General features: G+C 36.1%; 1 protein-coding gene across 1 annotated transcript in view; it reads left to right on the plus strand.

Annotated features, from left to right (window-relative positions):
- ACAA2 (acetyl-CoA acyltransferase 2) overlaps positions 1–11,626 on the plus strand; it is a 40,247-nt gene that overhangs the window by 5,881 nt on the left and 22,740 nt on the right. The window contains exons 2-3 of the mRNA XM_044681608.1: positions 999–1,165; positions 8,525–8,711. Of these exons, the coding sequence (XP_044537543.1) occupies positions 999–1,165; positions 8,525–8,711 (354 nt within the window). The remainder of the gene's footprint in view (positions 1–998; positions 1,166–8,524; positions 8,712–11,626) is intronic.

Genomic DNA, 11,626 nt, shown 5'->3' on the forward strand with positions numbered 1-11,626 from the left:
GGAATGTGGTGGGGGTGGAATCATTGGAATTTTGTCAATAGCACTTACAGAGCTGCTACAATCTTATAGATTGTATACTTAAAGAGCTGCTACTTATACTTATAGAGCTGCTACAATCTATCTATGTGTGTCTTCCATTAATTGGTTCTAGGTACACCTAGATGATGTACCTAATGGAAGACACATGTAGATACATTGTGATTCACTATAAAAACAATTATATTTAGAACATTTCACCCGTGAAACAATCTATCTATGTGTGTTTTCATAGGTACAGAGCACCTAGAACCAATTAATGGAAGACACATGTAGATACATTGTGATTCACTATAAAAACAAACTTAATTATATTTAGAACATTTCACCCATGAAACAGGCCACCCTGCCAAATAGTTCTGCATCACCAGGAGTATTCAAACAGAAACGAGCAGGCCATCTGTTAGAATATAAGTTCATCATGAAAAGAGATTATTCTGTCCTTTCTCCTGCTCCCAGTGCCTAGCACAGGGTTGGCATATAGTAGCTACTTAAGGAATACATAACTGATTGATTAGGTTGTTGTAGAAGGAATTTTTGCATTAAGCAGGAGGGCTGAATTAGATGACTTGCAGTATCCCACAGATGTGGCATTTCAAGGTTGGCAAAAATGCTTTTCTGAAAACAACCCTAGGAGTAAGTATTGCAAATCATATTACCCCATTTTATAGATGAGAAAACTGCTCAGAGAAATTGTGATGTCCCCAAGACCAAGACAGTGTCAGATTCAGCATCCTACCAGGTCCTCCTGCTAAATGAGCTTCAATCAGGCTCTTCCTAATGTGCCAGGAGCAGGGCTTTGGAGACATGGAGAACAGAACAATGGTTGATTCACTTTAGAGATCTGGTGAAGTAACCAGGTGAAAAGTCACTCTTCACATGGAGATCAAGATGATTTAAATGCAGGTGAAATGTCATGTGCTAATCTAAAGTCGTTAATCATTTTCTCTTCATGGTTTTAGGTGTGTACATAGTTGCTGCCAAGAGGACACCCTTTGGGGCCTTTGGAGGTTTACTGAAGGATTTCTCCGCCACTGACCTAACTGAACTGGCTGCAAAGGCTGCCCTGTCTGCTGGCAAAGTTCCTCCAGAAATTGTTGACAGTGTGATTGTGGGCAATGTCATGCAGGTTAGTAAGGCAGAGGAGAAGTGTGCTCATCCTACTTTCTAAAGATAACTCTTCCTTCTATGGATCACGTTTCTCTGCATGAGTGAATAATGATGAAAGGGCTTTGAAATTTGAAATGCACTGTGCCTCTGATAATAGCTTGAAAACATCAAGATGTTGATTTTTAAGAAGGAGCGATGCTGCTATGTTCCTAATCTAGAATGGATGTAGTCTACAAGTATTTAGTTTGGAATGTGTTTTTAAAAACTTTCTGCCTTCCTAAATTGTATTCTGCTTAACCTTATATTAAGATTAATTTATATACCAATTATATACCAAATTATATATTATATACCAAATGGAGAAAGAAATGGTTATAGCTCTCTGTATTCCTTATAGGTACAGAGGGTGGAGATTTATATACAAAGATTACTCAGCTTCTTAGCTGTAAGAATCTGGTCAAGTCACTTAACCCTCATTCCCTATCCCTTATCACTATTCTGCCTTGGAATCAATATACTGTGTTGATTCTAAGATGGAAGGTATGGTTTAAAAAGAAACACCAAGGAGTTCTTGGTAAATATTTGAAGGAAGGTAATGCCTTCCTTCAAATTAGCAATCTATGGTTTTGAAGACAATCCATTTGGAAGAGCCATTAGAGTTACTACTTTCTTTTTCATAGTATATCATCTACAGTTTTTTCTTTTGAGGTTGAACTCCCTTTGGAAGAAGGTGCAAAGTGTTTTCATAAAAATCATCTTGATATTTCTTTTCCTCAAGCCTTTTTATTTTTCATTTATTTTTTCATTTTTTAAATTTATTTTTCATTTATTTCATTCATTTATTGATTATTTTATTTATTTTTCATTTATTTCATTCATTCATTTATTTTCATTTATTTTTGGTACTTTTGATTACCTATGACCCAAATAGGATTTGGGATGAATTTAATAAAGTTGGAATATTAGCCCTTACTTTTGGGGAACTTGTATAATTCTGCCATGATGGGGGAGGGTTGAGTTTTTTATCCTCACATTCATTCTCTGGGAGCATTTGAAGTTTTAAAACTTGACACCAAAAAGAGATGTCACCTTTGCTCTGTTGTCATCCCTGTTCATTCATGCTCTGTCTTGGGTTTAATTGTCAGGGGCAAATGACTATCTGATTAACTTAGATTTAGATAATCAAGGACAACTGACTGCTTAATGTATAATTACTTAAATCGAGGCCCTGAGATGGAAGGATTGGGATAGAGACTGGATTAAGTTGTCAGGAGCGAGTAAGCCAAGATTAATTATCTGAGATATCACTCAGAAATTGCTTCATTAATAATTAATTAGACATAAAGCCTGAAATTGAAAGATTGGGATTAGGAGGAAAGAGGTAGTGGTGGGCAGAGTTCACCAAGCTGATTCAGAATAGCATTTTAGAATCTTAGAAGCACTGAGAGATGGACTTACCTACCATCACTCAGTAAGAACATGTCAGAAGCAGAACATAAGCTGTGATCTCCCTGAATCCCAGAGAAACTAATTTCTTTCTTTTTTCTTTTATTTTTCTTATTTTTCTCATTTTTAGCTCTTCAGTAATATTTTATTTTTCCCACAATTACATGTAAATACAATTTTTAACATACATTTTCTAACATTTTGATTTCAAAATTCTTTCCCTCTCCCCCTTCCTGAGATAATAAGCAATTTGATATATGTTATCCATGTACTATCATAGAAAACATTTCCATATTTTTCATATTGTGGAAGAAGACACATATTTTTAAAAACCCATGAAGAAAATAAAACAAAAAATGATATCCTTCAACCTGCATTCAGACTCCATCATTTTTCTTTTCTGGAGACAGAATTTTTTATCCCAAGTCCTTTGGAGTTAACACGGTTTCCTACAATAAACATTTATTAAAAGCCTGCTATGTGAAAAGCCCTGTCATTATCAGATTTTAAATATTTCTCCTTACTGCCTTTTTTTTAAAATCCTTAGGGATTCTTGATACGATAATTCTAGTGCGGTGGTTCTCAAAGTGTGGTGCACAGATCTTGGGAGTCCCCAGAGCTCTTTCAGAGGGTCTCCAAGGTTAAAACTTTTTGTACTAGCACTAAGACTTTGCCTATTAAAATACTCCTCCTTTTTCTAATTGTGTTTCTATGTGAGCAGATTTCCTTCATATACTTTAACCAAAAAAAAAAATTACAAAAGGTTGAATGCAGAAGCAGATATGAGAATCCCATTATCTTCCATCAAGACAGACATTAAAGAGATTTGTGAAAATATATAAAACAATGCCACTACTCTCAATTTTTTTTTTTTTGGAAAACATGATTTTCATCTAAGATATATTATCTATGTTAATATCTAATGAGTTTATTGTTGTCTTTTTTATTATATACTTAGTAACCACCAACAAAAAAATTTAAACAAATGCATAAAAAAGATTATATAGAAAAACCACAAACTCTACATTGTTTACAGTTTGTTTGAAAATCTATAAATTACATATGTGTGCTATTATAAACATCTTCTGCTTTTGAGTCCCCTTTGGATATTTTTACTTGGATCCTTTTTTCCTCTTAATTTTGTGGCTTTTTAAAAAATATAATCATAGTATGTATCATTCTTATTCTCTTTTCATCTCTTTATATAGTTCCCTTCTTTTCTTTATATTTCCAATATTTGTCGTTTCAACAACAAAATGCAATCCATTACATTCAACTATAACAATCTATTCAGCCATTTCTCCTATTTCATTGCATTTGTGTTATTTCCTGTTATTTTGTCATAATAAAATTTACCTTAAAATAAATCTTAAATAATTATTTTTAAATTTGTCAGTTTTAATTCCCAGCGTTGTAAATACAATAGCTATAATATCCCAAAGAAACAAAAGCTCTTGGGAGGAAGGGAAATCTTCAGAAACTTTTAAGTGTTATAATGGCATCCTGAGACCAGAAATTTTGAGAACCACTGGTCTCAAACAAAGGCTTTCTCTGCCTTCCCCAGACTAGTTTGGATCTTTGTAAAATGTCAGTGTTTTATATCCATTTACATATTTCCAAGTAATCTGTGAGGGATTCTATGCAAAAGTAACCTGGTTTTATTTCTGGTGAAAAAAATGGATCAAGGTCAGGAGTTCTGAGTTCTAATGTCCTCTGTCATTAGCTAGCTGTATTTGGATATGTATTTAATCCCTTTGTGCCTTAAGGGGTTTGGACTAGATAATCATCTAATATCTCTCCCAGTTCTGACTTTATTATCTTTCTATATGATGGAACAAAATATTTAAAGAGTAAAATCTAAAATAGAATGTGGAATTTTCTCATTTTCAAACAAAGGTGACTTATAAGAACTAAATCATATGCATGGTAAGATGGCAGATTCATTGTTTTTTTTCAGACCTCTCCAACTCACAGAAAAAGGATTTATGCTTTGGATAATGAATAACTAAAGTTAAGTCAAAAGGAGACAGAAACACTACACAAGATTAAAATCTTTTAAAAAGTATTTTTATTTTTTATTGTTATTTTTTAAGATAAAATCTAATGAAATATCATTGGAAAACTTAAATGCTCACTCTCCATTTTTAACCCAGATCACACCCAGGTTAAAGCAGTGCAAACAACCTAATAGAATTGTACTTCAGGGTCTAGCTGTAAGAGTTCCTACCCTGTCCTTCTGTGATGGTCACTCAGCCCAAACTCTTGTTTGGAGGCAGGAAGATTCATTCCCCCAGAGTTCAAATCTGGCTTTGGACACTTACTAACCTGTGACCCTGAGCAAGTCATTTAACCCTGTTGGCCTCAGTTTCCTCATCTCTAAAATGAGTTGGAGAAGGAAATAACAAATCATTCTGGTCTGCCAAGAAAACCCCAAACGGAGTATGAAGAGTTATATGATTGCAAAATGACTCAATAGCATCCATTTTAAGACTGAAGTCCATTTCTTCACCCTCAGTTTCTCTACCTTGTCACATTTTTCTACCAACCATTTGCCTAACTTTTTTTTTCTATTTCATTTCCTTGTTTTTCTTTCTGTTTTCTGGGATGATTTGTCCATCCTACCTAGTAGTATTTTAACTTCTGTAGAGCATAGAAAAATATAAAAAATTCTTCAAATCCTTTCACCTTTCCTAACAAGGAGAATGGCTTGCATTTAACGCAGGTAGTTGTTGATTGTCTATAGCAGGAATATAAACCTAGCCTAATCTTGGCAGGCCATTGAAACAGTTGCCTTGGTTTCCCTACCAGCTGGATTTCATGTCCTTTGGATCTTTAGTCTTTAATCCCTTAGGTTCCATCATTCCCTCTGAATTAGGGTCCATGGAAAACTTCCCATTTGCTATCTTTTGTGGATTTTCAGGGGCCTTTTCAAGCCATATTCCTTCTCTGCCTTTCTTATTACCTTTTACTAAGTTGTTTAGGTGGGAGATATCAATAAAAGTATGAGCCAACTAATTGCTAGTTCTAAGGACTTGTTAGAATCAACAAACTGACTTTCTACAAAATATTGCAATGGGTTTTTTGCCCTTCTTTTATTGATGGTGAAAAATGTCTGTCTGGTTAAAAATTATCAATCAAAAAGGGTTTTCTGCCATTTGTTTGCTGTCTTTCACCTGTGTCCTCTACCCATTTCTTAGAATGCAGTCAAATAAATAATATAATTGATATAAAAATAATATAATAAATACCTGAATAAGCAGATAGGACTTAGTCCCTAGTAGATTCTGTCCACATATTCACTGAGTTGCATATAAGTGCCCAGGCCCATCTGACATCATTTACTGTACATAGAGCAGGTCAGAGAGGCAATGTGCCAGGCAGGGAGGGAGGCCATCCTTTGCCCCATTACAGCTGATTCATTTGCTCCCACTGAGAGCAAGAAAGCATTACGTATATACTCAAGGCTTAGATTTGGTTTCCCAGGCCTCCTCATCATCCACCCTTCTGGGTGTCCAACCTAAATCAATCAAATGATCTGTGAGGAAAGGGAGAAAAGGAAGAGGGGAAGGAAAAGGGACAAACTATGCAAGGCACTGTGCTAGGCCTTGGGGGGATGCAAATGCAATTTATTCAGTGAAAGAAACCACATTTATATAATCATATTATATAAATATTCCCCATTGGATAAATGCAGATGACGTGAACAAATAGTACTCAAAAGAAATGCAGACCATTAGCAACCATACAAAAGTTTTCTGTAAGTCACTAATAATAAGATAAATGCAAAAACAAATCAAAACAACTACAAGGTTCTACTTCACACCTATTAAATTGGCAGTGATAAGAGATCAAAATATTATTGGATGGGTTGTGGAAAGGTATGTATATTTCAAATACTTAAATACCTAAAATACTTTTGGTAGACCAGTAAATCAGTCCATCCATTTTGGAATGCAATTTGGAATTATTCCAAGAAAATGATTAAGCTGTGCATATGTTTTGACCCACTAATAGCTATATACCCTAAAGAGGTTAAAAATAAAAAGGAAGGCCACCAAAATAATTATAGCAACACATTTTTTTTTTGCAATAGGAAAGAACCTAAAATAAAATAAATGCTCAGTTATTAGAGGATGACAAAAAATGGTGGTACACGGATGATATGAAATATTATTGCACTTTAGGAAATGATGCCTACCTGGTAAAGCATACAAAGCAGCATGGGAAGACTAATATGTACTACTACAAAATGAAATAAGTAGAATTCGCTTACAAAAATGAATAATATGTAAATATGTTTTGCATGATAATACTTGTACAACCAAGATTGAATTGCTTCTCAACTCTGGGAGTGGGGAGGGAAGAAGGGAGACAACATGAATCATATAATTTTGGAAAACTTATGTGTAAATTTGTTATTAAAATAAAATAAACATAAAAGTAAATAAATAAAAGTAAAACAAGTAGACTAGGAAAACAATATGTGCCAACTATGACAATTTAAATGGAAATATCACCAAAAAACTCAGAACTGAATGCCATGCAATTATAATGACCAAGTTTGGCCTCAAAGAAGAGATATGAGAACATATTCCCATCTTTCTCACAGAGGTGGTGGGTTATGGGTATGGAACACATTGTTCGATTTGGTTGGTTGCATTGGTTAATTTTAACTATGTTTTCAGAGTGGAGCAGGGTTTGTTCTTTTTTAATCTTTGTTAAAAGGGATAGCTTTCAGGAATGAAAGAAATGAAGGTGTTATAAAAATAAAAGATATCACTAAGATTTTTTTCTAAAGAGTCTACTATGACCATGAAACACTAATCTAAACTTTTTACTGATTTCCAAATAGCATAACATCTTCTGCTTGCAAATGTGAAAGAATACATGATTCGAATTTGATAGGATTTGTTCTTCCTTTGTGAATCATCCCTTTTAAAAATCCTTGTCTTGCCCTTTATAAATATGTTATGCAAGTTACACAGCTGACTCATCATTTTCTCATGAGCTCTTTTGAGTGGTGAGAATTTATCTGTGGTTCTTAGTTTTATTTACCTTCTTAAGGAATTTTACTTAAGGTCTGAATTCAAATTAATCCCTCCCCCTTTAAAAGAGGTCCTGTCATGCATTCCCTTCACTCTGCCCTGGGTTTTTATTCCTCGTTCATTATATAAAATTCATTTAAAATGAAAGTGTTTCTTGCTTATATGGGTATACAATTTGGGATTTTGGTTTTAAAAGATTATTCTTTTACAAAAATGAATAATATGGAAATAGGATTTGAGTGATTTTATATATATATATATACATATATATATATATATGTGCCAGTGAAATTGCTTATCAACTCCAGGACGGGGGAGGGAAGAAGGGAGAGAGACAATAAGAATCAAGTTTCCATGGTAAATTTTTTTAATAAAATTAATTAGTAAATCAGTAAAATGAAAGTGTTTGAACCATACATTTTCAGATCTCAGTGTAGTTTCTGTGGAAAAGACATAAATGTCATGTGTACCTTGCCATCGTGATCTCTTTGACTGGTGTTAATGATATTGGTCTTCTAAAAGTATTGAGGATGTTTGTTTTAAACAAACATTTAATTTTGTAAAATAAAGTCTTCATTCTTTTATGACAGTATTCATAGGACTAAAGAAAATAAAAGCTGAATAGGACCAGAAAGACATCATAGAGTCAACCCTTTCCTTTAACAAGTTTTCTTTAGTAGGTTTTAAAATATATTGACATGAAAATACCCTTTAGGGACAACTTTTCAGGGACAATTTTTGGGACAAATTGCTGATATAAAGAGAGGGGTCCCTTGTACGTGGGATGCTTTGTAGCCTGCCAGTGTCTGCACGAGTTATGTTGCTGTTTTCCCTCTCTCTCACTTTGCAGAAGATAAATTCATTTTTCCCTCTCCCTCCTCTTTCAGAGTTCTGTAGATGCTCCCTACCTGGCAAGGCATGTTGGTTTACGTGTGGGAGTCCCTCAGGCCACCCCGGCTCTGACTCTTAACAGACTCTGTGGCTCTGGCTTCCAGTCCATCGTCAGTGGATGTCAGGTATGGAAATATCTGGGGTTTGAGTTTGTGGAAGGACAGTACCACCTCGGAGCTTTAGGTAGAGGAGGGAAGAAAGTCATCTCATCAATAAATATAACATAACAGCATCTACTTTTTTTGTGTGTGCTTAGAAATCCAAAATAAAGGTAGGTAGATTCTGTAGTGCAGAGTGCTGGACCCAGAATCTGAGTTAAAATTTAGCCTCTGACACTGCCTATTCCTCTGATCCTAGACAAGTCCTGTAACCTATTTCTGCTCTTTGTAAAAGGGGGATACCCGACTCCCAAGGTTGGTGTGAGAATAAAATGAGATAATTCTCTTAAAGTGTTTTGCAGACCTTAAAGTGCTGGCTGTTGGAAGCCAGGGGGCACCATAGTTCATTCAGTACTGGGCCTAAGATCAGGAAGACTCTTCCTGAGTTCAAATCTGGCCTTTGACACTCATTTAACCCTGTTTGCCTCAGTTTTCTCATCTGTAAAATGAGCTGGAGAAGGAAATGGCAACCACTCCAATATCTTTGCCAAGAAAACCCCAAATGGCTATCACAGAGTTGGACATGGCTGAAAAAAATAACTGAACTGAAAATGCTAGCTATTGTTACTAAATCTACCCAAATCTCCTCAGGCAGTCTGCTTCATCTGTAAGACCACAGTCTATATTTCCTGGGGGGAAAATATAAATATAGAAAGATTTGAGGGAAGGAAAGAGTTTGTCAGGGAATGAACAACTTCTGCATTTTTATGACTTATTTCTTAAAAATGAATAGAGGTGGAGGAAAGAGAAATAACTCCCAAATTGAGGGAATTATAAAGAAAACCAGCTCTGTTAATAGAAAATTATTTTGAGGGAGCATCTAGGTGGCTCAGTGGATTGAGAGCCAGGCCTAGAGACAAAAGGTCCTGGGTTCAAATCTGGCCTCAGACACCTCCTAGCTGTGTGACCCTGGGCAAGTCACTTAACCCCCATTGTCTAGCCCTTACCACTCTTCTGCCTTGGAACCAATACAAAGTATTGGACTGAAGGTGAGGGTTTAATTAAAAAAAGGTGTCCTTTTTTTTTTTTTTTTTTTTTAAGAAAATGGTTTTGAAAAGTAGGAGGATAAAGAAAATGAATATTAAAAAATTTAAAAAGATTACACCTGTATAATGGGTATGAAATTACTTGCTTTCTCAAAGAGTGAAAGGAGAAGGGGCGGGGGGGGGGGGGAGGAATAAATTAGAAGAAAAGTAGGAGATAAGAGATTAGAGTAGGAGTTGAATGCTAAAGCAGTTTATAGGGTCAGCAAAATTAAAGGTGATGGAATGTTTTTAAGCTAAATGCAATAGTGAGTCAGCAAATAGGAGGAAAGTCCTAGGATTTCAAGCTGGGCACAGAATCCTGGAAAGAGCAAGCAGATTAACTTCCTCACTTTACAGGTGAGGAAACTGAAGCTCAGAGGTTGTTTGGTTTGCCTAGAGTCTTACACCAATAGTAGGTGGCACTACGTACTCTTTTCCTTTCCTTCATCCCAGGCTAAGAGGGGAAAAAACACCTATGGGGGCAGCTAGATGGCTCAGTGAATTAAACACCAGGACATGGGTTCAAATCTGGCCCCAGACACTTCCTAGCTGAGTGACCCTGGGCATGTCACTTAACTCCCATTGCCTAGCGCTTGCTACTCTTTTGTCTTAGAATTGATACCAAGACAGAAGGTAAGGGTTTGGAGGGAAAAAAAGAAAAGAACCACCTTCTGTAGAAATAGCATTCCTTCTATAATACATTTTAAAATAATGAATAATATCAACACGCAAGGTTTTCATTAAGTAAATTACTGATGTATCACTTAGTGTTTCCATCCTTATTCTTACACAATGGCCATTATCAGAAACTTATGTGCATCTATGTAAAAACAGTAACTTCACAATTGTATGATTTGCTTTTATTCCTCACAAAGATCACAAAGAATAGGGGAAAGAGAAAGGAGAGAGAAAAGAATCTCAAGATTACTTTTAGAGATCAGTGTGTACATACTAATTATGTATACATACATACATCAGTGGGTTCATAGAGCTCTTCCCAGCCTCCCTCAGAGAGACAGCCAGGAAGAGTGGTAGATAGCTACTCCTGAAGCCTTGAAGGCCAGGGTTCAAACCTTGTCTCTTACACATTCTGGCTGTTTGGCCTCTGGCAAAATTATTTAACCTCTTCGTGCTCCAAACAACTCTCTGATTCTAATTTCAGAGGAGCTGCCTACTGGCACTCTTAGAAGGACTTTTATCACCTGGGAGCTGGAGCTGTGTAGATCAGTAAAATTGTAGTTCCACTTACTTTCCCTATCCTCCTTCATATTTTATATCCTGAGATGGTTTTGTGATCTCATTGTTGGGTATGCCCCCTTCAGGGAGTCAGCACTGAGCACCATGCCTGGAATATAGTGGGTACTTCATGAATGCTTATCGACTGACATCCCATCCCATCCATGCCTACCTGTCCTACGAGGAACTCATTTAGTCCTCTCATAATTTCCAGTCCTACTCAATGTGCTGGGGGGCTTGCATGCTCTCTCTGGATTTCAGAAGCATGCCATTGGAAAGTGTTAGCTGTTGATCCTTCACCTCTCTTCCTCAGGAGACTGATGCACTCTTTTTGGTGGTTACATATTTTAGATGAGGAGCAGCTAGGTGGCACAATGGATAAAGCAATGGGCTAGAATCAAACTCATCTTCCTGAGTTGTGTAATGATTAAAATTTTCTTGGAGACAGCATATCAATTTATAATTATTTATTAGTAAAAGCTGGAGATGTGTGTGGGGGGGAGAAAGAGAGAAGGCGGAGAGGAGAAGACAGAGGGAGAGACAGAGACAGAGAGACAGAGAGGAGGGAGGAGGACAGAGAGAGAGAGAGAGAGAGAGAGAGAGAGAGAGAGAGAGAGAGAGAGAGAGAGAGAGAGAGAGAGATTATATACCAGGCACTGGGTTAAACACTGGGAATAAA

The sequence above is a fragment of the Gracilinanus agilis genome, chromosome 1, assembly GCF_016433145.1.
Source record: "Gracilinanus agilis isolate LMUSP501 chromosome 1, AgileGrace, whole genome shotgun sequence".
NCBI classification, from domain to species: domain Eukaryota; kingdom Metazoa; phylum Chordata; class Mammalia; order Didelphimorphia; family Didelphidae; genus Gracilinanus; species Gracilinanus agilis.